Genomic DNA, 27,797 nt, shown 5'->3' on the forward strand with positions numbered 1-27,797 from the left:
TTGTCAAAACAGCATTTTCCAGCAGAAGAACTACAGCATCAAGTTTTTAATCTGCTCTTGAAATAACCAACTATAAGGCAAACAGTTGACATTTTTTGAGAGCTAGAAAAAACAGATCTTTCTCTCTGGTCAAAGAGGTTTCATTTTTTGTGACTATTTCAGAATCCTATTCTTTTAAAAAACAATACTATGCTTTCCCCGTGCTGCTGCAGCAGCTTTCCTTGCCCTGCAGTGCACCCCGCTGCTGGGAAGAGGCTCACACTCGGGGAAACCAGGACAGGGGCTGCTGCCCCAATCATGGTTGCTCCCCGCTTGCCAGTTTAGTGGCTGGGTGGGTCAGACACCAGCTGGCAGGGCACTTTAGGTAGGGGCAGGGAGCAGAGGTTATTCCCCCTCCCTCTGGCATCAAGGGAGGTGGCTTATTCTGCTGTTTGCCCTAAGCAGGGAGTGAGTGTTGGTTGTTGGGAAGGCAGATAGATCCAGCTGCAATCCCCCAGGGGCAGTAGAGGTAGAGTGGGGAATAACTTTCCTCCCTGCTCCCTGCTGGTGAGACAGGAAGGGGGCAATTAAACCCCTCTCTGGCCAGTCCCCTAGGCCTGCCTGTCCCTGCCTATCCCTGCTCAGCTGGGGAGCAGAGGGGCAGAACCAGCCCTGCTCCACCGGAACAGAGAGCTCAACCCAGAGAGCATGATGGGATGCTGGGGGACTCTGTTTTAACTTAAACCAGGAAGGGGTCTGGGACAGACATTGCATACACCAATTTCACAGATTTCATAGACATTAGGGCTGGAAGGGACCTTGGAAGATCATCGAGTCCAGCCCCGTGCCCAAAGGGCAAGAAGTCAGCTGGGGTCATAGGATCCCAGCAAGATAAGCATCCAACTTTCTCTTGAAGGTGTTCAATGTAGGTGCTTGAACCACCTCTGATGGCAGGCTGTTCCAGACCTTGGGGGCTCGGACAGTAAAGAAATTCTTCCTTATGCCCAGCCTAAATGGTCTTGCAGGAGTTTATAACCGTTCAACCTAGTCATTCCTTGGGGCGCTCTCATGAACAAACGTTCCCCCAGAAACTGGTGGTCACCCCTGATAAACTTATAGGTGGCCATCAGATCACCCCTGAGCCTGCGCTTTTCCAGGCTAAAGAGTCCCATGGCTCTCAGCCTGTCGTCGTAAGGTCTGTTTTCCTGACCTCTGATCATGTGCGTGGCTCTTCTCTGCACTCTCTCAGGCTTCTCCACACCCTTTTTGAATTGTGGAGCCCAAAACTGGATGCAGTACTCCAGCTGTGGCCTCACCAAGGCCGAGTACAAGAGGAGAACGACGTCCCAGGATTTGCTTGAGAAGCATCTATGGATGCAAGCCAGCGTTTTGGTCGGTTTACTAGCCGCAGCATCACATTGCAGGCTGATGTTCATCTTGTGATCAATGACGACCCCAAGTCTCTTTCTTCCCTAGCGCTAGCCAGCGTAGCACTGCCGAGCCTATAAGGATGCTGCAGGTTTTTCCTCCCAAGGTGGAGAACCTTGCATTTTTCGGTGTTAAACACCATCAGGTTCTCGTCTGCCCATTTGCTGAGCCTGTCCAGGTCAGCCTGGATCACCCGCCTGTCTTCTGGTGTGGATGCTTTGCCCCAGAGTTTGGTGTCATCAGCGAACTTGACCAGTCCACTTCTGACTCCAACGTCTACATCATTAATGAAGATGTTGAACAATATGGGTCCAAGGACAGAGCCTTGGGGGACCCCACTGACGATTGACTTCCATTGATTACTACCCTCTGGGTCCAACCATGGAGCCAATTTCCCAGCCAGCGGATCGTGGTGGACCCAAGGCCGCAGTTGGCCGGTTTTGCCAAGAGGCGATCATGGGATGCCAGATCAAAGGCTTTTTTGAAGTCGAGATATATGACATCAATCTCTTTTCCCTTGTCCAGGTGATAGGTCACCTGGTCATAAAATGAGATTGGTCAGGCAAGACCTACCCACAACAAACCCGTGCTGGCTATCCCTCTGGATGTTGGCGTCAGTCAGTCCATTAAGTATGGCCTCTTTAATAAACTTTTCTAAGATCTTCCCCGGGATAGAAGGCTGATGGGCCTATAGTTAGCCGAATCCACTTTCCTCCCTTTCTTGAAGATCGGCACCACATTGGCCTTCTTCCAGTCTTTGGGCACTACACCAGAGCACCAGGAGTTTTCCAAGATCTGTGCCAGAGGTTGGGCTATGATGCTCGCCAGCTCCTTGAGCTCAATCAGTTAAGTCTGATACTACCTTCAACCGGGTTTATCTCAAACCGGGTTTGGCCATTTTGAAACTGGTTTATGTGCACTGAATGTCTGTTCTGTGACAGGTTTAAACCAGTTTCTAATCACTTAAACAGATTTATGTGTAATGTCTGTCCCCAGAAGTTCAGTGCACATAAACCACTTTCAAAATGGCTGAAAAAGGTTTAGGATAAAGCTGGATGGATGTAATATCAGACTTAACTGATTTACATTAAATCAGTTTATTGAACTTCTGTCCCAGATCCCCCCCAGATTCAAGTTAACTCACAGTTCCCCAGCATCTCAGGATACTTTGCACCTCCCCCACAAACTCCCTCCTTGCAGGGTGGGCAAGTTAGCCTTGCACCAAGCATTCTACTCCAGCCAAGCAGGGAGGCGTGCTCTAGCAGCCCTGGGTTTCTGGCCTGCAGCACTGAAGGCATGTGGCTATGTTTCCAGAATCAAAAATGAATGCTTGTTCACTCGCTTATCAATTCAATCTACAGGTTAAGCTAACCTGTGAAGATTGAATTGATTCAGCCTCAGGCTTTTTAACTGCCTATACCTAGCCTAAGAATTTGGAGTTAAGTTGGTGTGAGTTTCCAGGGATGTTGCTCTTAAGGAAGTGATTAATTATACATGTCATACTGTTGGGCCAATTGTGGAGCTATTGTTATTTGACCTTCTGTGGGTTTGGCACTTGTCATAAAACTGGGGGAAACTGCTTTTCCATTTGAACAATTTTGATAGAAAAATGTGTTTTGATTAAACAAAGAAACCTGATGAAAAACATATGCTTTCCCCCCAAATTGTAATTGAACTATTAGGAAAAAAAAAATCAAGTTTAAGCCTAAATTTTTGTCTGTCAAAAAACTGGAAAATTTTGGTTTCCAATTTTTCTACAGAAATGAAAATTGAATTAAAAAAATTGACAGAGGGAAGATTTTTGAAATAGCTCTGTTTATACAAGAACTCTATGAAAAGTCACAGTTCTTCACTCTTTCTGCCCCTCCCATGATAGGATACGTGTCCTTTTTTCATCCTTTGTAAAGAATCTTCCTATTTTTCTTTCATTCTTTCCCTTGTTTCTTGTCCCACTGTCTCAAAAATATTGTTTTGTATGGGAAAGGGTAATAACAGATTTTACCTTTTGCCTTGTTTCATCTGTGAGTTCAGTGTTAACTTTTCTTGCAATTCACTTTCACTCTTTCTCTTTGCTCCTATAATTAACCTAAATTGCTACTGTTTATTTACATATGGAGCTCTCTCCGCTCCTCCTTTCTGTTTATTGCCTTCTCATCCATCATAAGCAAATGGCCTTCAGCTTGTTTCCACATAGTTGCAACTTTCCCAGGTATGCTTGAGATCATCTCCCCGGTCCTTTGGATACCTTCCATTTGGAATCAGACTTCAAGGTATTTGGCTTCTTCCAAATGATAAATTCCTAAATTGGGTGTGTTGCTTTCTGGTAGGGAATGTTAGCCTTCAGTCACATCATGTAGTTACCAGAGTTCAGAGACTCCGCAATACAATACCCCTTTTCTTGTCAGCCATCTCTTCTTTCTAAGGGTTAAAACCCAGACACTCCAGGCATCTGAGTAAGTGCCTTGGAAATCAGCCAGCTTTCCTCCTAGCAGCCTGTGCCGGCCTTTGCTTTTTTAAAACATCTCAGTCACCAAGTAAACATGACCTATCCAATAATGTTTACAGCTGCATTTCTTTGTAATACGTGTATAGTCTTTGAGGACTATAAGAAAATCCTATATGCACCTTCACTGTCCTTACTCTGTGTCAGCAAAAGCATTTGATATCTCACAGTGCCCTTTCTAGCCATGCTACCAGCCCACCCTGGTGGTGGCTGCTTGTCACTTTAATATGCACTTTAGCAGCTCCTCAGGCATTTGTTCTACTATTAAAAGGGAATAGATATGATGAGATCAACCTGGTTGTTACTTCAAAACCACGTACACCTGGTTTGTCAACATTAAATGGGCTTCAAATGTAGGAAGAGGAGCTGGTTACAATTTCTCTTTGACATTTTTTTTGCTTTTTCATATTCTTTAACTAGTTGTTACATTACCTGGGGGATACTTGCAAATCCCTGAAATATTCTTTTTCCCTTTTTTGTAATCTAAATTAGTAACTGTGCAGTTTGATACATTAACAGTCAGACTGCTCTGCTGAAGGCAACATACAACCTTCAACATTTTGCCTCTCCTTATTTTAATATTAGACACAATTTTAGAGTTGAGAACTGAATAAGAAAAATAACTGTCCCTGAATAAAATAAAGTGTATCCTTTGGGACATGGGATCATATCTTAATAGCACTGTATTTTTAACAGAGCTCAATTGAAGCTACATGAACATAGTGGGAGAGTAAGAATGTCTATCTTGTCTGCTTTCAGAAAGTCTGTTTCCCTTTTGGGATATTGTGGTACAAAATGTTATGGGCTAGACTTCCAGCTGGTGTAAATGGAGCTAACTTTGCAAAAGCTGAGGATATGGCTTTATGGTCTCTGAACAAATTCTTCTTCATTCATCAGCCCCTGGAGAATTGTAATAATATAGCTATTACTGTACCTAGTGGCCATACAAAAATTAATCTGATCATGGATGTTTGCATAGTTCACCTACTAACATCTCAAACATTCTGAATAGCTGCCCATCCCTTCTTTAATCCCCACCCAAACCATGTTCTGCTTATGAATTCATAATTTCTGCCAGCAGTTAAGAAGCTATGTACCTTTATATCATTTTTCACTTTGGTTCTGGGTAAGGCCTCTGCATCTGCTCTATAGTGTCTCTAAGTCCTTATCTATATGTAGACAAGTCTTATTACTGGTTCTTTCATTAGCCCTCCTGGCAACATTTTGAGCCTTGGTCTTTTCATTCAGTAAGTGCTCAGAACCAGATACTTATAGTTTCATAGTTTCACTTATTGCAGGTGGCTGAAATTCTATAAAGACTATGTACCGGTTTGCTTTAAGGAAGTGATCCAGGACTCTGATACTAGCAAAATTTGATGTTGTTAATGTTAAGTATTCGGCCTTAAATGTCATATATATTCAGAATTATTTCCTGGGGAGGATACTTCTAGTCCCCTCGGCATGTCCCCCAATTCAATTACATAATGTAAATATGACATTAGCACTAGCACTCAGTCTATCATTTAAGAGCCAGTTTGCTCCAAGGACATTCACTTTAATGGAAGACTATTAAGCAAATGGGTGCTGCCTCCTTCTCTTCAGCTCAAAGCATTTAAATGAGAGTTCCTCTGTCCCCTCACTCTTTCTCTCTGCTATACATGCGGGCCTCTGGTACATGGGGTTCATCAAAAGCTTAAAAGAGAGAAATTGTATATGAGCCCACCTTGGCAGCATGTTGTTTACTAGAGCTGTTCAGAGGAAGAGACTCTTCTGGTCTTGTCTCTTCTGTTTTCTGACTGAAAATGGGTGGATAAAGATTACTAATGTGTGCTTTGTTAACAGTAAATGAAACAAACTCATTGCCCCACTATACTCACTTGCACATGAGTAGCCAGAAGCCATCCCAAATCTATTTCACAGCAGTGTGAGAGCTTTAAGGAGGCCTGGGGTGCACAGGCTCTCTCAGGTTGGCTGAAGAGTCACAAATGTCAAAAGCTTGCAAAGAACAATTTTTCCATCTATTTAGTTGGTCTAATAAAAGATACCCCTTTTACCCAAAGAAACTTGTCTGCCTGTGTCCTTAGACCAACATGGCTACAACCAACACCCCAGAAGCATTCTTTGCCACATCTGTTCTTTCATACCTTGCCATTCAACAAATGTAGCCTAAAACAGCAAAGCTACTTCCCAGTGCCACGGCTCTAAGCCAGGCCACTCATACACTACAGGCAGAACAAGGGGTTGTGGCAATAAGTATTTTTACAATTGCTGTTTAGGTGAGTAATTGTGAGGCAAGGATACTTCCCCTCCCACCTAGGGAATGAAGAGGCCTGGGGTTACTTTATTGGAGACCAATCATAGAAGGTGTTATGCCCTCCCAGCTGCTGGTGAGCTTGTAGGACTGGACCTTAACATTTCAAATCCTATTTCTCTATGCTACGTCATGGTTTCTCCCTAAAGTTGGTTCACAATATTCTCCATCACACTCCCTCACCTTAGCATAGCTATCAGAGGGCCTGAATCAGGTTTCACTTACATTAATAGAACTTGCATTCAAGGAGGTTGCTGCCAAGTTAGTGTAGCTCAAGTAAGAGCAAAATCATCATTGTTGATGATGTACCCAGGACACTCTGTAATGAACGTAGAGTGCGATATGTCCTATATACATGTATAATATACACTGTAACATGTAATTAACTTGCATTTCCATACATTGATGGTAATCAGCTATGCAGATGCTGTGCTCTAGCTCTATAATAATTTTTGCACCACCTGAGGTGTGTCATTATCCCGATGAAGTTATCTGCTTATAAAAAACCCTTTTACTTCACCAGCGAGATTGGAATGAAGATCTGAATGACCACCACAGATCGCTGGCTCTGTGCAACATTCCTGGGATAACGTAGGTGATACAGGGGAAGTGTTGGGATCCTCAGAGGATAATGGAGGAGGACAAGTATTGTTCCTAGCACAGGAGTTCCTACAGAAGTGTCAACAACTGCAACAGTGTGTTTTTGCCTAGACTTACACAATACCTAATCTAGCCCAGTAAACATAAATCCTATGCCACAGACTAAACTGTTCCGGGTAGTGACTTTCTCTTTATCACATGTGTGTACAGCAAGCACAGTGGGAGCCCACATCCCCAATTAGTGGGGATACTACAATTTCTACACTACACACAATATCCAGTTCTCCATTTCTGGGCAGCCTGGCAATGGTTTCACAGAATACTTTTTGTAAAGAATGCAGGAGCGTACTTCTGCTTTGTTCCTTGCATTCTCAGTGGAAAGGACATGCAGCCACCTATGTGACAGACCAACAAGCTTGTGAGGGGAGTAGGTCTCTTCTCCCATTCTAACAGCCTGCACTAGACAGCCAAGATATTAATGCATGAGGATGGTGTATGCCTGAAGTGCACAGGGAACATTTATGTTTTAGGTATTTAGTATCTGTTCTGTTCTCTGTGTATTTCCACAACACTGTTTAAACCTTGGTGGTGCAGTAAATCTAGGAACCCTAAAATGTTTAGTTCACCTCTGTGAAAACTGCAGATCCAGCTTGACTCCATAAGAGTATCTTACTAGAATGAGCATACAAGTTACAATTTCTGCTCAATACTTCTAGGATTGCTCCCCTTTTCTTCTGATACAACAGTTTTATTTTGGGGATTAAAACCAGGATTATCGGAATAATTATCAACTACTCACAGAGTACAAACCCTGTGGGAAATTGGACAGGGGGAGGTGTTTGGGCAAGTCAGTGGAGTGAGACAAAAACAGGTTGGGTATTTTCAGCCTCTCTTATTTACACAATAGCCAGTTGTGATTTGTCTGGATGCATCTAGAAATACTGAGCTGGGTGCTCAGCCTGTGTAAATCAGTGTGGTTTCAGTGCAGTCAATGTAACTGTACTATGTCCACACAATTATGATTGGCCTGACTATGTCATTGCATAGTTCAGTGCCTCCAACCTAAGGTCATACACATGTTGCCAGTGACAACTTCTCAAGCTTACAGCCACAGGAGATTAACAAATTAAAACAGAGGTTGCAGGTAGAGCAAAGTATGATGTTGCCTGCATGATGTTACTTGTTCAGTATTATTGATTATCCCCAAAGTATCTGAGTACTTTCCAGAAGTGCATTAAGCAACTTGACTAAGTGCACTGGTTCCCTGGGGACAAGTAGTGGCAGTACACCTTGTGTTGCTCCTACTTGTCCCTGGGCAATGCCCATGCCATGCACGCTTTGGCGTGTGGCAAATTGCCCTGGGTGGCGTAAGGAAGGTTGGGGCCAGCATTGTGCTAGCCCCAGAAGCCTTACCTGGGGTTTTGGGGGCCTCCTGGGGCTGCAGCCACAGTGATTCTGCTGCGCGGAGCCTGGCTGGCAGCAGAGCGCGGCTCCGCTTTTCAGCAGCATGCACTGCCAAGCATGCATTGCTCCATTTTTTTCCCCTGTAGTTTCTGCACCCAAGGAAAAAAACACCTTGTTGCACTGCACACATGGGCAGTGTGCCCCCGCATTGTGGCGAACACCGGACTGTGCAGTATGTAGTGCTGTGCGCCATATACTGCACAACAGTGCTCGTCTGGACGTGCCCTGTGTGGGGAGCACTTTCAGTGTACCTAATTCTTTGCTAGCTCTGCAAACATTCAGAGTCCAGGGCAGTTACTAATATCCCCATTTTAGGCATGAGTAAATTTTAGGCACAGACAGCGTGGCTTGACGAAACAAGTTCCATGTTCTATTCAATAGATGACCTTTTTCATTGAGGAATCAGGTACAGTGCAGACAGCCCATATGTTTAATATATATACATGTTTCCTGCCAAGCACAGAGTATTCTCTAGTGTATGAGATGAATGCAGTGTTACCAATTCAGGATTTTATCGTGAGTCTTGTGATATGTGGTTTATTTCTAAAGGCCAAGCTCCCAAATTCCTGAGAGATGAACAGGGGTCTTCTCCACACTGCAGCACGAACAGGATTCTGCACAGCTTGGCCCGCTTGTATAGTATAATCACTAGAGTGTCTGCATGCCTTCCAGAGAACTGGGAGCCTGCAGCCAAACTCTATGGGTATGTCTGTTTAGATTACTATATGGCTCCCCTTCTCGCAGTACATGATCACTTCCTAAGCTAAAAAGCTGCTGGTCTTGGATTCAAGTACAAGTAGGGGGTAGGTGGCTCTGACTGGCCTCAATCCTGACCCAGACTCCAGGTCAGAGTTAGAGCTGCAGCTGCTGCCTCCCCACTACCTGCTCTCCACAGCCTCTGCTCCCTTTGCCTACCCTGCCTCTTCTTGGCTTACCCTCTGGCTCAGGACTGGGGCATGGGGCATATGGTTGCTCCAGCCTCCATCTGGCCACACAGCAATGGTGATGGTGGTAGCAGCCCTGGGGCTGGATCTGACACCACTGCAACCACTACTGCATGGCTAGGCAGGGGTTGAGTGCCTATGTGCTCCATGCCCCAGGCCAAAGCAGAGCAGGGGTCAAGCTGTGAGAGAGAGTAGGTGGGATGGAGAGGACAAGTGGTGGGGGTGGCAGGTAGCAGATGGCAGGGGGAGCAAGTGGGGGGCAGAGGTTCTAGATTTCATAGACATTAGGCCTGGAAGGGACCTTGGAAGATCATTGAGTCCAGCCCCCTGCCCCAGGGGCAGGAAGTCAGCTAGGATTAAAGGATCCCAGGAAGATAAAGGTCCAATTGACTCTTAAAGGAGTCCAGAGTAGGTGCTTGCACCGCCTCTGGAGGCAGACTATTCCAGGCCTTGGGGGCTCGGACAGTAAAGAAGTTTTTCCCTATGTTCAGCCTAAAATGGTCTTGGAGGAGTTTATGACCATTTACCTTGGCATCCCTTGGGGCACTCTGATGAACACGCATTCCCCCAAATCCTGATGTACACCCCTTATATACTTATATACTCTAGAAGGAACAGGCACCACGGGGGGGGGGGCAGGCACCAGGGATGCAGGCATGAGGGGGCACTGAGGGGAGAAAGGTGCAGGGGAGGCACAGGCACCACAGGGGTGAAAGTGGTGGGGGGTAGTTGCCAGGGGTGCACAGGCAGTGGGAAGGGGTAGACAGCAAAAGGCAGGGGTCAGGCCACTTGAGTCCCCCATCACCTGCTCCCCTGCCGCTACTTGGCCCACTGCAGTGGTGGGGGGACACAATTAAGATGACCATGACCCCCCACTAACTAGATTCTATACATGGAAAATTATAACAAATTTATATGTTTTCTTTGTGTGGAATCTATTTATTTGAGGGTCATCTCAAATCTGAAGACCTTTTGTACTAACCAGTCAGTACAGCAAAGAACCAGAGCAAAATAGTTAATAGTTAACATCAGTTATTAATTCTCAAAATAATAAGGTCAAATCCCAAATGGGTAGTGGACTTCGTTGCAACCCTAGTGCCTTGCAAAGGAACCATGGGGTCATTGGTGTAGAGCTATGGTGGCATAAGGGGCACAGACAGAAGTTATAGTTGTCACACAATCAGCCCCCTGAAGTGCTCCACAGCTGTGCCACATGTGTGCAACAGCAGAGTGATTTTAAAGTGGCTGATGGTGCTACAAACTAATCCTCATCAAATGAGGGATCAGATGAAGGCACTCCACTTTGAAGCACCTTAGGGAACTCCTATTCCCTACAGTTAATGTGTTGTGCAAACAGGGCTGGGCACACCCCTGGGGCTGTCTGCAGGAAGGGAGAGGGGAGGGGAGGCGAGCTAGTGGCTGGGGTTTGCCCAGCCCCTCTACTCCCCAGTCTCCTGCCCTTTAGCTCACGCTGGGCAAACCCCAGCCAGCAGCTCATTCCCCCTCCCCCTTCCTTCCTGCAGACAGCACCAGACCTTCGGGGGTGAGGTGGGGTGGGGTGGGGCAGGGCAGGGCTGGAGAAGAGGGGAAGTTCCTTGGCTGCAGATAGGCTCCTGCAGGCAGGCTGGATTCCCACCTCCACCAACCCAACAGGCAAATATCTGTTGGGGGTGGGGAGGGGTGCTCTAACTAGTGGCGCTTTATGTAAAGTGCCATGAGTTACAGCAGGGGCCTGCACATCTGTCAATGCCCACAGTTTCCCTCTGCTCTGCTAGCCTTCTCCCCTGTGCCTTGATTTTTTCCAAGCAACAGATACTGTGTTAGAAGTGCCTTTCCAGCACCACCCCTTTGATGTGCAGATCAGTCTACCTAGTTGGTAACTAGCAGAAATCGATGCTTTATGTCAGAGCTCTGAGAAAAAAAATGAATGTAGAAATACTAAATTCCTGGATAGTCTTGATCTAGGGCAGGTGCCCAAGTAACCAGGTCCTGTGACTTATTCAACAGCATGGGGCACTATTTCCTGTGTGAATGTATACCACAAAGAGGAGTTTATACTGTACCCAAGGAAATGGCTTCCACTGGATTGAGGGGAGTAGAGAGGACTTCTGTGGAAGGCTTAAATCCAATCTTCGGCAAAGAGAAAAAAAGCTGGATTTTAAAAATATATTAATACATATTAGAAAAAAATAACAGCTGGAAAAGTGTTGAACAAACTCTTGTACACTTGGAAGAGAAAAAAGACTCTGATCCTGAGGGACTGAGCACCCATGGATGACTACGCAATTAATGCACCTTTTAGATATACAATATATTTCAGGATATCAGCAACTGTTGGTGTGTTCACACTTTACCTGGGGTCCCTTTCAGAAATTCAGTTCCAGTGAAACTTCCAGGACCAGAGTTCAGGGTTTTGTAGTAAATAGTTTCAGTAGACAGTAGAAATAGTACATATTTGCATGTAGAGACTAAAACGATCCTGAAATTTCTTGCACCAATCCAGCTTAGCTCTTGTAACTGCTTAAGTAGGAGCAATCTTCCATTTTTCTTCAGGTTTAACTTGGCTTTTTTCTTTAGTGAGTTAATGCAGACACAACTCTGGCCATGAAGAGGACTTTGTATGTTTCTTTAATGTCTCCTTTTAAGGTTAGCGTAGCTGTTGCTGTCAAAGGATGAGCCGGCTACAAAAAAAATGCACCAAGCATGTGAGATGGCCTTTATCTAGAGCAGAATGACAGCACAGGTTTGTCTAAATGAAACCTAAATGATTTCAATGATCACATGTGCTAGTTATGGTTATGGATGATCACAGTGCTAACCTCTGCAAGTTCCTCCAATTCTGAATACCACTGGTTCATACTAACTTTGGTCTTTACTGTGCTAACCCTTCTGTGACAATGTAAAGCAGGGATAACTGGTTGTTTTTTAGTGTGACACAGATAGCATTATCAGGTTGCAACCATGATATACTGTACAACTAGCTGGGTGTGGCAATGACATGGTATGTGGAAGTGTGGATTTGGGAAGGAAAAGGCCCTTTACCCCTGTGTTGGTGGTGGCTATTGTGTAACAGGCCAGCTCTGGTCAGCAAAAGGCACTGAGTCAATTCATCTCTAAAACCATGATCTCTATTGCCTGCTGCACAGAATGACACATCAGGTTAATTCTGAATTATGCCCGTCACCCCGCCATTCCACACAGACCTCACTGCAGGGCGGCCGAGGAGGATCAGAATACAAAGATGAGTCGGAGGCAATCCAAGTGCCCCAGGATGTTCTGAACATACATCAAGACTCTGCTATACTCATGAGGCACATCATAGAATGAAAAATCATGAGGTATGTCATAAAATGAAAAATCAAATTAACAGAGAACAACAATGGAGACAAGAGCATTTAAAAAAGGGGTCCATAGGTGACAGCCTGGGTGTTGTGGAGGCATCATGCTCTTCAATCTGGCTCTGCTACAATATGGTTGGGAGCAGCATTGAAAAACCAGTGTGAAGTGGTTTACTAAATTACTTACCCTCTTGGCAGTATGACAGGAGCAGCAGCTTTCATCTATTAATAACAAACTTTTAGACAATAGATACAAAGATTTCAGCATCCCATAAAAACTAGGGGACAAATGATTGTGCCCTTTCTCTCATCTCAAAAATGGATGAACTGAGGCAGAGGTTAGGTAACAAGCTCCCAAGGTCATGGTCCCTGGCATCTGTTCCCATGTGGGTGCCCAAGCCTACCTATAAACATACTCTCATCTGTCTAATAATTCACCCCTAAAACTGGAAGCCCATGCACATTCATACAAATAAAACTCAGATTCACTGTTTATTGTCCTAAATTCTGTCATAACTAAACTGCACTGCTGCCCTCCAAGATGTGCTCCTGTGCTGACACTCAAAGCAGGTGTGAACAGACTGTGGTTAATTATTCAGTTAATTATTATTTTCTCAGCCATATCCTTTGGAAAATGTAACTTACATCAAAGTCGGCAGGTGGCACCCAAGAAACACTAATGCATTTTGTCTGCCCATGATCAACTGTTCCTTTTATAGGCTCAACAGTAAATCCCTTCTGCTGCAGGAGTGCCAGGCCATCCAGACTGAACTCAACATTCTGCAGAAACAACAGGAAAAGTTAGTTACTGAGAGCAGACAGCTAGAGCCAATTCAGTTTCTGGCTGTGAAACCTCTGCTCAAAGGCTGCATCACCCCAGTGTTACAGAACTGCTTTCCAGTTGCCAAATCTCTTGTGTTTTTGCTTTTTGAAAAGTAGCTCATTTCATATGTTCAGTTGCCATGAAATAACTATGGCTAGGAGGAGACAGCCTAAAGATGTTTAAAACTGCTCTTTTCCCAGAGTGTTATTTGCTGGAAGTACAGTCTGTTCCATTAAACAACCCAACCTCCAATAGCTGTGGCTTAGCATGAACTAATATTTGCTTTTGAAAATGAACATAACTGTCATCCACAGCTCTTTGTTACTAGCATGAGTGCTACTAATTTGTAGGCCTGTGCAAAGCGGCTAGTATTCGCTTTGGATTCGGCCAGTTCAAGGGACAGTGATTCGAATCACTGTCCTGAATTGATTCAGCCAAACCTGAATCACGCAGGCCCATCCCCCTGCCCCTCTCCTAGCCTGGCAATGGCTGCCCTGCCTGCCCCAGCTCCAGCACTTTGGAAAAAAAAGGCCCCACTCAGTGGATGCTGCCAGGTGGGGGGGGGGTGATCCCTGCTGCCCCTGCTGTGTGGGGGGCTCTGCATGAGCCCTCCAGCCTCCCCCCTTGCTGTCCCAGCCCCCACCACCCCATGGCTGCCTCACCCACCCCAGCTCCAGCCCTTTAAGACAACCCCCCCCCCCCCCAAATCCCCAAACTCACCTGCCTGGTGGGGGGGTTGATCCTCACTGCCTCCCACTGCTCCGTGCTGCATGGGGGGTATTGCATAAGCCCCCCCAAAGTGCCAAGGCTGCTGCAGGAGCTGGTGACTCCAGAGTTTTTTTGGTTTTATTTTTCTTAAAGGGCCAGAGCTGGGGCAGGTGGGCAGCCACTGGGGTGGGGTTGGGGGAGCAGCAGGGGTTGGGGGGCTCATGGAAGAGCCCCCCATGCAATGTGGGGTAGTGAGGGCAGCAGGGATCACCCCCCCTTCCTGGCAGCACCCAGTGAGTAGGGGCTTTTTTTCAGAGCACCATGAGTTGGGGCAGGCACGGTGGGGCTTGGGCAGGGGTCGCAGGGAGGGGCTGGGGGAGGTGGGGGGAGGAGGCAGAGGATGAGGCCTGGCAAGAGTCCCCCCACGGTCCCCTCCTCCAGTCCCCCCTCTGCCGCCCTCTACTTACCAGCTCCAAGTCTGACTCCAGCTCCCTGCTTCAGCCACTGGGGACTGCCTGAATCATTCAAGCACTCTGAATCTTCTCCGGATTGATTCAGAGAGCTTTGAATCGATTCGGACCTTTTTACTGGTTCCCTGACTCGATTCAGATTTTGAGATTTGGCCACTGAATCGAGCTGAATCTCCTCCAAATCGAATTAGCACCCAAAGCTTCACACAGCCCTACTAATTTGGTCCCATCTTCATGTTTTTATAATGTATTCACCTATTTCCATTATCCTCTTCCAATCCCCTACTTCTAATTTCTCTCGTCTTTTCCTGAAAAATGCACCTTTATCCCCTCAAGCAGTCTTGATGCTTTTATAATGTGGTGCAAAGCTTAACAGAAATCCTGAAATTTATTTAACTTAGGGTCTCTACTGGCTCCGAATCTAGATACTCCAAATCTAGTTTCTTACCTTTTTGGATGCAAACTGAGATGCTCCTATAGCTCCAACTTTCAGCTCCCTTATTGCTGGGGTTGGAGAAGTCTCTCCCTGGATGCACTCCAGGCTTAGGAGAATAGACTTTACTGTCTCTTCCAAGTCTAAATCAGACATAGATCAAGTTAACTTTGAAGCAGCTAGTCACAGGAGTTCTAAGTTACTTATTAAATAGGTCTAAGATGTTGTAAATTTCCCAGGGAAGAAAAGAGTGTATAGTGGAGTACAGTGGAAAAACAAAGCTGATTTTATTTAGGCAAGGATGAGAAGGAAAAGGGTCAAGTCAGCTTCATTTGTACACCTTAATTGCTTTCCTTGTATCTCCCCTCTTCCATGCTTCTTGGCATAAAATTTAGACCCGAGTCTTTCCTTTTGCCTCCTTACCTGGGTATAGGTTTCCTTCTGCCTTTAAATTTGAGAAATTAAACAGAAGACTTGAATTTATTAAGTATTTTTGGGGGTCTCTCTCTTTCTCTCAACTCAGAATAATGTCTGAGTAATGATTGGTGCGGGATGTGAGAATTTTAAGCACTGAATACAACCCTTCACTTTACATTTGAAGCACTTCAGCAAAAAGGTAACATCTCTTTGCAGTATTCATTGTTGGTTTTCCATGATTTTGCACATACAAGTCTGCAAAATTAGGTAATCTGTACATGGTACACCCTACCATTCATAAGAGAGGTACAACTGCACCATGTTCAGAGAAAACTCTTTTCCTGAAAGCCATTTTTTAAAAATCAGGAGTCAACTCCATGTCATAATACTCCTCCTTTATTTTGATTCTTTCCCTGGCAAGCTAAGGTGTTCACTTGAGCTTTTGATTAATGCAAACTATTGTCCGACTGTGAATGAAAATGAAAAAGGCAATTAGTTACCTCTTTTTCCGGCTTCTTCAGATATAGGTAACGTTACAACTAAGGACTCTATGGGCACATCTAACGGATCCCCTCCTTCCACAAACATCATATGGTTTCTTGCAGCACCCTTTAGCTGGATGACATGGGCTATTTCCTAAGTAGGACAACAATGTTGCAGAGGTAGGTTACAGCCCAAATCTTCATGTAATAGGGATCTTGGCACAGCTACACAAGTTTTCTAGAACTGATGGTGTCTGTCCATTCTGGTGTCTGGAGGCATATTAGCCTCTCCTATTCATGTAGATACAACTCAGGATACAAGAGGTAGGTCCTTGTCTTCCTTACAATAAAATCAGGCACTCATTAATGGGATCACTTCCCTTTTACTCATTTTTTCATTCTACAGCAGAACTGCTGTGCTCACTCTAAACCACCAAACAGGACAAATTTACCTGGTACCAAACTTGTCCAAGGTTTGTGAACCCAGGCTAGGTTTCAAGCAGCCCCCAGGAACTACATGGCTGTAGCTGTGAAAGCCATACATGGCCTATTTGGTTTTGGTTGAGGTTCTATTTTATTCCTATCTGAAATTCCAGACAAAACTCTGGGACTGCAAACTTATACGGAGAGGAGAAAAGTATTTTGCTCAATACTTGTCTCTACTCATATTACCTTCAATACACACCAGTAACCACAAGGCAGCGCTGCTCATCAACTGTTGGCCAGCTGGTCCTGGAGCATGGCAAAACTACTTACAATGCTGCCAGTTTGTGCACCCTGATTCTGGCTTCTGTCTAAACTTGGTCACTGCTCCACAGATGGAACCACCCTGCCTCATGCAGCGTAACAGCAGAGCTGCTTCCCAGGAGCCAGTGCAGCCTCTGTTTAGGCAAGGTTGCTTGGGTACTGGCTCTGCATGCAGTTTCCCTTCCAGTCATTCCATCAAACTCTGCGCAGGGAATCCATATGGACTTCAGCAGTGCACAAAGGACATGTGCTGGCTGGTGTCCATGATCTGTCCGGAGTCAGATCAACGGAAGACAAAAGTATGATTTAGAGTTACTGTTCAATTATCGACTAAATACAGTTTCTATTGCATTGAAACTCCTATTAAAATTGAACTGTCCATGATGACAGACTCAGTCAGTTATATTATGGCAGACTGGATTAAATAAGCCGGGTATCCCCAGCTTACCTTACCTTGCCAAAGAGCATGACCTTAAGGCAGTCAGAATAATATAAACTTTCGTGGTCAGGGCTGAAGGTGACAGTAAAATCCTGACTCTTTCCAATGTCAATTACTCCCTCTACTGGAAAGACACTGAACACACTCAAACCACTGTAGTTTTGTGTCCCTGGGAGAACAAAAGCAAGAGTAAGACGACAAAGGGGAAGACCTGTCCTATTCTGATTCCCCTTGTATTCTGCTTTATCCCAATGCTGAGAGTAAAAATCTCTTGGGCACTTTATATAGAAAAACCAGAAATCTGATTATTGGAAATACTAGTTGGAACCATCTGGAAAGCCATTTTTTTTCTCCCCGAAATACCCACTTCTCTAGAGCAAGCTGAAGTGTCATCACACCTTTCTTAGTATGAATTAAAAATAGCCCCTCCCAAATATGGTGTTTAAATCCACTTGGCATGTTACATATAAGAGATTTAAATGCTTGTCTACGTGGGACTTGTCTACTTGGGAACATCCTCTGAGGTTCTATAAACCTGTGTCTACCAAGAAATGAAGTGGGCATATATGGCTGTTAGGGAGGCAAATGCTGTTTCTAATTACACCCATGAGACCCTGCAAAAACACCCAGGGCAGAATTTGTTTTCTATATAGACTTCATTAGTTTAAAAGAGTGAGATAAGAAATTTCTTACCAACAAGTTCTGTCCTTTTTGTGGGAGATGTTAGGAAGGAAGGAAGTTTCTGCAGATCTCTGTTCCTTGTTTGTGAGAGTGATTCCAGTTGCATGGAGTACTTCAGGGCCAGAGTGGAAGTGTTCTGTATCTGGAGGGATTCATTAGTGTGACAGCATTTTAACTGGGAAATCTGCTCTAAAGTATGTAGGATCTATATTTTGCAAACATTTTTATTGCATTACTGCACTACTGCATACCCAGCTGCCACACGGAGCACATATGGGCTATTGCTATCCACAATGTGTTTTCCCTGCCAAGACAACCTGTGGCCTATCTCCCTCTTGGAACCCATCAGCAGGAAATGTATGCTGAGTCCTAATTTCAAAGCTTTGTGATGCCTATACAAAGCAAAAGACTTCAGAGACTGGTAACTTGCTCTCTAGCTCTTGGCCTGTTCATCAGATTTGGAATTAACAAGATGGAAATTTGCAGCATATGAATGACTCAATTAAAGCATTCTCCAGGCAACGCCTGCCTGTCCCTAGCATGCTATTTATAGGGTTGGTCCTGTTTCTTCCTTCTGCCTCCTTAGTGTGCAGATGTCAGAGGCATAATCAGAATGGCTGCACATGGGTGGGACAGGTAGTTCTGCTGGTAATGCTAGAGGAGCTGTTTGAGATCTTGTTCCCTAAAGAGTGAACACAGCCAAGGAAAAATACATTCAGAGGGGCAGTTTTTCAGAGGGCACCAATACCCCTCCCCAAACTATCCTCCTACTCATTGGCCATGCAGAGTAACAGCACCTCCTTAGCTGTTGAGAAGGAGGCTTAGCACCTCCTCCCCCTGCTGCTCTGTCATATGGAATTATTTTCCTTTATTATTATGTGTCTCTAATGAAGCTGCCACTTCGTTCTAGGATTCCATCACATGCTTTAAAGCTCAAACATTTTGCACAGAACCTGCTGCACAGCATCACATCCTCTGGCATTCCTTTACCTACTTCCAAGCAGCCAGGAAAGGGATTGGCTTCCTCTGGTATGAGGTTTTCTAACTAGCCAGAAAACTAGGTAGTAACCACCTTGAAGTCAGGATTTACCTTGAATGTGGAAGTGCCCTTCTCTTTGGCTATGACATATCCCATATCAAGTATTTCTCCTTCCACAGAACAAGCAATTGAGGGAGTAACCCCATGTCCAGTAATGCTGAGAGTCAGGGTGTTTTTTATAGTGCAGATATCCAGGGTTTCAAAGAACTGCAAAGAAAGATGCCCACAATGGTCAGCACATACAGCAAGCCACAACAGATACCTGTTTTTGAGCTTCTGGGAACTCCTCTGTGGCCATATCATTGACATGACAGTTCTGCTTGCACAGGTCTTCAGGGTGGATGCTGGCTCACACTGGGGCTAAATCAGCACTTTTACACCTGCTCTGATGTGTTCTGCAGCGTCTTGTGTATTCAGTGTCCTGATTTTCAAAATGGTAGTGGGGTGCTTTAACTAAAGCTCTTCAAATGAGCCTTAGCTAATGCACCCCTGCCACCATTTTGAAATGTGGAGCACTGAATACACAAGATGCTGTGGGCATTTTAATTAGAGTGGTTCCCAAGAACTGCTCTAATTAAAACAAGACCCCTGCTCCAGCCCTGAGCGTGTGTATAGGCACCTGGAGCACATGTATCGGTTTCCTTGTCTAAGAAATCTACAGACACCTATGCTTAACCCTCCAAGGGAGTACAACCTACTATGACCTATGTATGGAATTACTCTTCTTATCTGATTATACATTACTGGAACAATTAAGCTGCTGCTGCTGTTCTGATAAGGCTCAGGTTCATACAGAGCTACAAATATTTTGTGCAAGGATGCTAAATATGCCACCTCTGAGTACACCATTTATACAATATGTAGTACACCGGCTAGTTTCTTTCTCCACCTTAGGTATCACTCTATTTCAGAAATGGTGTCATCATGGCTTACCAAAACTTCTGGGAACCTTTGTGAAAGGTAGTATATAAATGCATATGTGAGAACTTTAAAAGGGAAAGTTGCTCAGAATCTTTTCTTTATGACATGCTATTAAATGTTTCTGCCTGCTTATTGTGTGTGTATGTATAAGATCAAATTTCATTTTCACTCACCAATTTGTTCTCATCTGGACAAAAAGAAATGACGAGAAGTTGGTTTTCCCCTGGCTGAAGAGACCCAACTGGATTGACCAATAGGAAAGGACCATGGGGATTCAGGATGGAGAAGCCTATCTGAAATACTATAGTTCAAGGAAACATAAGTATATCGGTGACAGATGAAAGAGAAGGCACAAGAACAGATCCAAATACAGCTGAGACAAATGATGCCTAAGCTAACTCATCATCTGAGTTTTTTATAGGATTAGCGAGCTAATCAGAGCATAGAAAATCTACCCAGGAAATTCAAACACCTGAAAGCCTTTTTTTCTTCTTTCAGTTAGAGACATTTCCAATAAATTCCATGAAATATTATTCCAAGTTATTGCCTAAAATATGACATGAATAAGTTAAACTAGCATATAAGAGAGAGTGTTCTCATTCTCTATCTTGATTAAGTGAGACAGTGCTAAAAGCACAGACATATTCCCACAAGATTTCTAGAAATTCAGTGAAGTCATGAGGCAGAACTTCACTTTTCCTCACTGTACTTCAAATGTCTTGTGCTGGTGCTGGAATGGGTTGCACTGAACAAGTAATTTTTGCTCTTGAAAGGGCTTGCAACTAGAGAATTAAGTGCATTTTGATTTGGGGTTTTAAGTAGCTGTCAGCAAAAAGCACATATAGCTTTTGTAGAAGCATATGGGTTGGGAAGGGAGCTTCCAAAGGGTCACCTAGTTAGGCCCTGAAAAACTGATTTTACCATCTACCAGGTTGTGAAAGATAAGCATCATTTGAACCATCCGGATTCCAGTAAAGGTCCTTTTAGAATCCCTCATGCTCTGGTGTTGAACAGCTCATAGACACAGGACCACCTTCAATGCATTTGTTTATGCACTGGGACCACTGGATGCTCCAGTCAAGGATACTGCTAGTTGCTCATCCGAGACGTTTTGTATTGTAATTTGTTTAGTTATTCTGTGCCCTGAAATGAATAAGAACACCACTTTAAACATGTCAGAGCAACAAAAAGCAATAAGCAGGAACACTAAACAGACCCCTCCTGGTGTTGACTCCAATGCTGACAACTGCTTCTATCCTAATATTCATCACAGTCCGATCGCAAAGAATGTTCGAGCAAATAAAACATCATTGTCCGTTTCCAGGATGGTCTAGTGAAGAGTTTTGGAGTTAGCTATAAGCAAGATGGAAAGTAACATACCTGCCGTTTCTAGTCTTCCCAAGCCCAGAAATCAAAAGACCAGACACCTCTCAGATTGCTATTATGGACACTTATTAGGTCTAAGACTTTTCAGGTATTTTATGGCATTTTGCCTGAATGAGATTTCCTAAATATGATACATGTAAATGATGTCACAGCAGTGATGGTCCGAGGATATAGAAAAGCAAGTTTTGTGAGATGAGATAATATATTTTACTGGACCAATTAGGAGAGAGAGGAGACAAGCTGTTGGGCTTTAGATGCCCTTCATCAGGTCACAGTCTAAGCTAAGTATGAGCTCAATCAACTGCTTTAGTTTAAATTTATTACCGTATTTACTCAAATCCAAGACAAAGTTTTCCCCACCCCCTCAATCAGCATAATGGGGAGGAGGAAACCTTGTCTAGGATCCAAATATTGGCCTGGGTCAGGCAGCAACTCCACTCTGGTTTTGGCCCTGGATTTAGAGCTGCACCACCACCTGTCCTGGCTACACCTGCTCGTTTGATGGGGGAGAGGGCACGTGGCAGGAGAGCCCGCAGGGTGTGGGTGAGAGTGGCAGAACCTGCAACCTTCCCTCCCACGCTCTGCCCCACCATACCTGTGCCTTCCCCCCTGCTTCCTGCTCCTTCCTTTAGCCTGCCCTGCCATACCCTGCTCCCCTCCCCACAGCTGTCCCCCTTACCTTCCCCTTTGACTCTGGTCCCTCCAGCCCCAACCTGGCTGGGCTGGATTGGAGCCAGGCAGGGGATGGAGAAGAAGAGCTGCAGCAGAATGTAAGGGGGGAAGGGTGTAGTATGGGATTGTGGGAGTGCAGGCATAGGGGGCATGGAGGGCGGGGAAGGCAGGGGTTGGTGGAGGCAGGAAGTTGGGGGGCAGGTGGAGGGGCAAGGCAAAGACAGCAGAGGGCAGGCACAGGCATGGCAGGCCAGGCATCAGGGAGGCATGTGGCAGGATGACAAGGAAGCAAGAAATGGCAGTCTGGCCCCTTACTGCAGGCATTTCTTTCCCCACCAGACAAACTTAAGATAACCTTCCATTAATTAGATTCGGTACATGAAAATTATAACGAATTTATAATTTTCTATGTATAGAATCTAATTATTGGAGGGGTCATCTTAAATTTAAAGTTGTCTTGGATTCAGGTAAATATGGTATATTAAATTAATTTGACCATTTGATAGGGAAGTGAGGCGTTATCACTTACAGAGTAAAGACAAGGTAGCAGACGAAAGGGTCAGAGGTAAGTTATAATGAGCCATAACTTCAATAACTCACAATTCATGGCTTCTGGTGTCCAGTAAACTTATGAATTTATTTTCCCAGATTTGCTTTCTGAAGGTGTTATATGTGTTTCCTTTGAGGACAAGGACTGTGAAGGCAGAGACAGAGAAATGGCCTCCCACTGGAAATAGGGTATATATCTATTCTTTCTCATTTTTCCTTGGTAATTAATTGGAAGTTTCTTGGAAGTTCTTCGGAAGTTTCACCACACAGTTTTTGCACAGGATAAGGTATATCAGATGTTGTGGTAGGCATGCGTAGGACCCATGATTTCTGAGGGTTTTATGATGGTATGTGTTGACGGTGGTATCTATAGAGATGTGTTAGTAGGTCTTACATTTGATTTGGCAAGGTTTGGTTCCAGGTTTGCTCTGATAAATCTGGTAAAGTCAGAGTGGTGGTGAGGGTTACGATATACCATATTTACTTAAATCCAAGATGCGGGCTTTTCCCCCCGCCATTTAACATAAGGATAAAAATCCCTTGTTTTGGATTTGAATACGGGCAGCTGCTGTGGCTCTGGCTCCAGGCCTGACTTGGGGTCATGGTCAGAGCTATCACTGATGCTTGTCCCTCGCCACCTCTGCCCTGCCACCCCTCGCCTCACACTGCAGACTCTGCCCCCCAGTCTGGAGCCCACCAGAGCTGCTGCTACTCCTGCAGCTACTTCTGCGCCAGGCTGGCACTGAAGCAAACATGTGCTCTGTGCCCTGGACTGGAGGGAGGTCAGAGCCCCAGCAAGGGTAAGTGGTGGAGGGGGGAGTGAGGGAGCAGAGACAGTAGAGGGGCAGGGGAGGCAGAGGCTGCAGGAACAGAGGTGAGGGAGCAGGCAGCAGAGGGGCCAGGCACTGAAGAGGGGAAGGTGCTGACAGGGTAGGCATGGGGGTGGGCGAGTTGTAGGGGGACCAGCATGGAAGTATGAGGAGCAAGCAGCAGATGGAGCAAGTGGAGTGGGGGCAGGCAGCAAAGGGCAATCTGCTTCACTCCCCCACCATCTGCTCCTACTGCCTGGTTCCTACTACCTCCCCCCCTGCCTGCCCCCCTGCCACTGACTTCCCTCCTGCAGCAGGAAAAGGAGATGAATTTAACCCAATAATTAGATTCTATACATGGAAAATTACAACAAATCTGTAGGTCTTCCATGTATAGAATCTAATTATTGGGGAGTTACATTCAGAACTGTTTTGGATTTGGGTAAATATGGCAATTTAAACTAAAGCAGCTGTTCTAACTTGCATTGAATTTGGCCTGGGACTACTTCTTTCCCCCCTGAAAAGGGGGCTGAAGCCCAATAATTTGTCTCCTCTTTTTTTCCATTTATACAAGTTAGTCCAATAAAAGATATTACCTCACCTCACAAGTCATACTTGTAAATCAATATTATGCAGCCAGTGTGGCTGTGGTGAAGGCTCCATAAATTACATGGCTAGTATACAGGCTAGTACTTTCAGTAACTGCACTGAGTTCTCAGAACACTAGCTAGGTAAAATATGATACCCAGCAGGGGAAAATGCATCTTCACAACACATTTACTGGTGGATGTTACTAGCAGTTATTACTCAAGACAATAAAAACTAAAAGGGGAACTGAGTTCTGTTCAACTGCATCAATCCATAACACACAGAACTATATTTTATTAACAATTCTCCCTCTTTAAACATTCACTCAGTTCCTGTAGCTGGAATACAGTCAAAGTGAACACAGCATTGTCACACTAGGTTGATCACAATTAGGGCTCCTAATTCCGTGTCTGGGCATCAGGTAGTCTGTTTAATAAGGCGATGTGAAATTTTGCCGGGTGTTTCATTTCAAAGCTGTTTCGATGCATTTCGAGCTTGAAACAGTGAAATTGAAATGAATTGAAAGGCTTTGAAACAGCTGTGAAATTAAACGAGGGCACTCGAAACATTTCAAAAGTTTTGAAAGTTTTGAATATCGAAGCCGGACTTGCTTGCAGCTAAACAAAAATTAAAGAGAGGGAGAGGGGGAAGGACTGCTCTGATATTGACAGCTAGCTCCCTGAAACTGCAGCAGCAGCCTGCTGAAACCCAGCGCACCGATCCAGGGACCCACGCCCCCCAGGAAGAGCTGGGGAAATGATCAGAGAGCTGGGGAAAAGCAATCAGAGAGCTGGAGAATTGAACCAGGAGTTCCTGGTTGAATTCCCCAGCTCCCCGATCACTTTCCCCAGCTCTTCCTGGGGGCCGTGGGCCCCTGGATGATGTGGGATGACAGCAGGCTACCACTGCCAGCTGGTAATCGTGGTGGCTCTGGGCTATTTCCCCAGCTGGCAGCAGCAGCCTGCTGAAACCCCGCACGCAGATCCGGGGACCTCCACCCTCCAAGAGGGCTGCAGGACTGTGCCATACTCTTTCTTGGGGGCATGAGCCCCTGGATCTGCACACAGGATGACAGCAGGCTGCCACTGCCAGCTGGGACCAGTGGTAGGTGCAGCCTGTGCTGAGCGCTGGGAAGACTGGTGCTGCCACTGGCCCCAGCTGGCAGCAGCAGCATACTGCCATCCTCTGCACAGATCTGGGGGCCTGCACCCCCTGGGAGGGCTGTGGGGCTGTGCCAGACTCCTCTCAGGTGGCACGATCCCCTGGATCTGCACACGGGATGACAACAGGCTGCCGCTACAGGCTGGGACCAGCGGCAGCATCAGTCTTCCAAGTGGTTGGCACAGCCAGCAGCAGCAGCCTGTTGTCATCCCACATGCAGATATGGGGGGCCTGCACCCTGCAGGAAGAGTCTGACACAACCCCGCAGCCCTCTCAGGGGGTGTGGGTCCCCAGATATGCGTGCGGGATGACAGCAGGCTGCCACTGCCAGCAAGTGGTAAGAGTTTTGCTTTGAACTGTTTGAGGTGCAGTTTCCCAGAAACTCCTGCACCTACATCCTTGGAACTTGGCAGGCTCCATGCACTCAGAAGAGGCTACCATCCCTGCAATTCTTATCTGAATCAGGCAAGAAATGACAAAACTATAGGCATTTTCATGATTCCTCATGGGCAAAATGTTGAAATGTGTTGAAACAGCATCAAAACAGGGAAACAGTTTCAACGAAATTAAACGGAACAGTACTTCGAAACAGCGAAACAAAATATTATCCCTCTGAAACAGCAAAACTGAAGTCAAAATGAAACAGTGCTGTTTCTCACAGCCCTACTGTTCAATGCCTGAAGTGTTAATCTAGGATCCTAATTACCATTTGGGTGCCTACATGTGGCCTCTATTTGTAAATTGCATCTACAGTGAATAAGAAAGTCAGAATAAAACTATGTTTAAAATAAATCAAAAACTCAAAATGTAACTTAAACTTCATACCTACTGCAACCTCCCCAAAGTTGATGATGTTTTTTCCATTATCTGACGTGATCACAACAGATGGTGCTACTGCAGGACAGTGCAATTCTAGGTACAAGGTGTTATAAGGACTGGGGAGATGGAAAAAATGATCATACAGAGAATAAAATCTGGTGTTATATCTGGTCTTATTCTATGCACGTGGGGTGGAGCAGTAAATCAGTTTAATATAATTCTTGGCAGCTGCTAATTTTCTTGCATCTGCATAAGCAGAAGAGGTGAACTGGATATAGCTTATAAACTTTACACAATAAATATTCTCTAAGCTGCTTTGACATTAGCAGGCTAGATTCTTATCTCAGTTGCATTGGTTTAACTTCCAAGAACTTCCACTGATTTATGGGACAATTAAGATCAGAATCTGGCTTTCCCCAAAACAGAATAATCGCTTTTTCAACAACTCTTTCAACATTCAGCCCCCTACTTTCCTCTTATCTTTCTGATCCACTGCAAATTACTTTTACCCAGCTCCATGCTGCTCATGTATACAGTACCTGTAGTTTAAAGTTTCAGAGACTCCCTTTTCATCAATATCTCCACTTGCAACAAAGCAAGGTATGATGTATTTCTCAAACTGCCCTCTGAAATTTCTAATCAGGGAAGACTGGGCTGCCATATATTCTTCAGAGCTAAAGAGTCCAAGAAAATTATTTTAATAAGAGACAAAAACATTTATATAGTAACAGGAAACTTTAGTCTTAATGGTACCAAACATAATACCTGCACTGGAGACCTGACCTACTGGGCTATTTGCACTTATTCTTCATATATCATTATCTGGTTTCCTTCTCTATTTGCATTAGAGAGAACAAAATTCTGATTTAAGATACTTAATGTCACGTTAGAAAAGACAGGAAACTTCTTAGTGCATTTCTCCCATGATACATTTTCCAGTGACTCTTTTTAAACTACAGTAATGCTCCTAAATCATATTTCTATGATATGGTATGCCTGGCAATGTCTCAAAGTTTTCAGATATGCAATTAATTTGTAATGAACTATACTACTACAACTGTGCTAATACAAATAAGACCTAAAATAAGGTACTGCTGGGCTATCTACAAGACATGTAGCCCTTGTGTTTGTCTTTTGCCCTGGAGGGAATTTTATTTCTGTGACAGGTTTCTGCCCTACTCACCACGGCACTGGCACCTACATGGCTGGTCTGTGGACAAGCTGGCCAGCACCACATGGCCAGAAGAAGCTCCACCAGTTGACATGGGCCCTGGGAGCCTCGGGATTGAAGGAAACCGGAAGACTGAAACAGGGGAGAGCACTTGGATTTTTAGCTGTATTGCAATTTTCAGAGCGCATGGGACAGCAGCAAGACCTCCTGCAGTCGTCATCTTCCCTGAGCCCCAGTGCAGGAGAAAAAGTCCCCGTCACTGCATCTGAGTGTCATCGAGGCTGATCATAAACACACGAGTGGAAAGGGGTGGGGTTGGGGGAGAAGGAGCCCCACAGAAGACATGCCAATAGAGTTACCCTGGGCCCTGCAGAAACCACTGATCACTGCCTCCAGAGGTAAATCCCAGTGTAAACAGCAAGTCATGCCAGGTGAATAGACCCAGCTGTGACATGGCTCAAGGGGTAGAGCATGTCCATCAGCTTGTATGGTGGCTATGAGCATGTCACAATTTCATATTACTACAATTGTTTCATACTTATTTGAAAGACCTGCATAGTTTGCCTTTAGCTTCTGTTATTAAAACTTTAAAATCAGACTCTTCCTTGAAAAATAGGCCAACCGCCCTTTTAAATTAGTATCACTATTGGTTCAGCTGAATTATAGTACAACAATGTTTAGTGCTGTGTAGTATGTCATTTCAAGTCCTCTTATATTTGATCCATAAGGAGAGATTCTGTGTCTCACAGGAGATATTCTAGCCACAGAGACTAGAAGCAATGCTAATTTTGGAAATAACCTTTACAATACAGAAAAGACCATTTCACGCCTTGAATTAGATTCCTTGCTTGTCCATAGGATATAGTGGATTAATTAAATCATTTTAATGCACTGCATTTGTTTGCTGCACAGTAA

At 44.9% G+C, this 27,797-nt stretch overlaps 1 protein-coding gene across 1 annotated transcript in view; it reads right to left on the reverse strand.

Moving 5' to 3' along the window:
- Positions 1–11,525: 11,525 nt before the first annotated feature.
- CFAP74 (cilia and flagella associated protein 74) overlaps positions 11,526–27,797 on the reverse strand; it is a 110,165-nt gene continuing 93,893 nt past the window's right edge. Inside the window, exons 29-39 of the mRNA XM_090024482.1 lie at positions 26,251–26,385; positions 25,718–25,827; positions 20,815–20,870; positions 19,901–20,020; positions 18,858–19,013; positions 17,780–17,909; positions 17,101–17,255; positions 15,919–16,054; positions 15,017–15,144; positions 13,213–13,347; positions 11,526–11,910 (exon numbers count right to left, since the gene is read on the reverse strand). Coding sequence (XP_089880608.1) covers positions 11,803–11,910; positions 13,213–13,347; positions 15,017–15,144; positions 15,919–16,054; positions 17,101–17,255; positions 17,780–17,909; positions 18,858–19,013; positions 19,901–20,020; positions 20,815–20,870; positions 25,718–25,827; positions 26,251–26,385 — 1,369 coding nt within the window. The 3' untranslated portion in view covers positions 11,526–11,802. The remainder of the gene's footprint in view (positions 11,911–13,212; positions 13,348–15,016; positions 15,145–15,918; positions 16,055–17,100; positions 17,256–17,779; positions 17,910–18,857; positions 19,014–19,900; positions 20,021–20,814; positions 20,871–25,717; positions 25,828–26,250; positions 26,386–27,797) is intronic.

Source organism: Crocodylus siamensis, chromosome 12, assembly GCF_052110815.1.
Source record: "Crocodylus siamensis isolate JL-2025a chromosome 12, ASM5211081v1, whole genome shotgun sequence".
In the NCBI taxonomy this organism is placed as follows: Eukaryota; Metazoa; Chordata; order Crocodylia; family Crocodylidae; genus Crocodylus; species Crocodylus siamensis.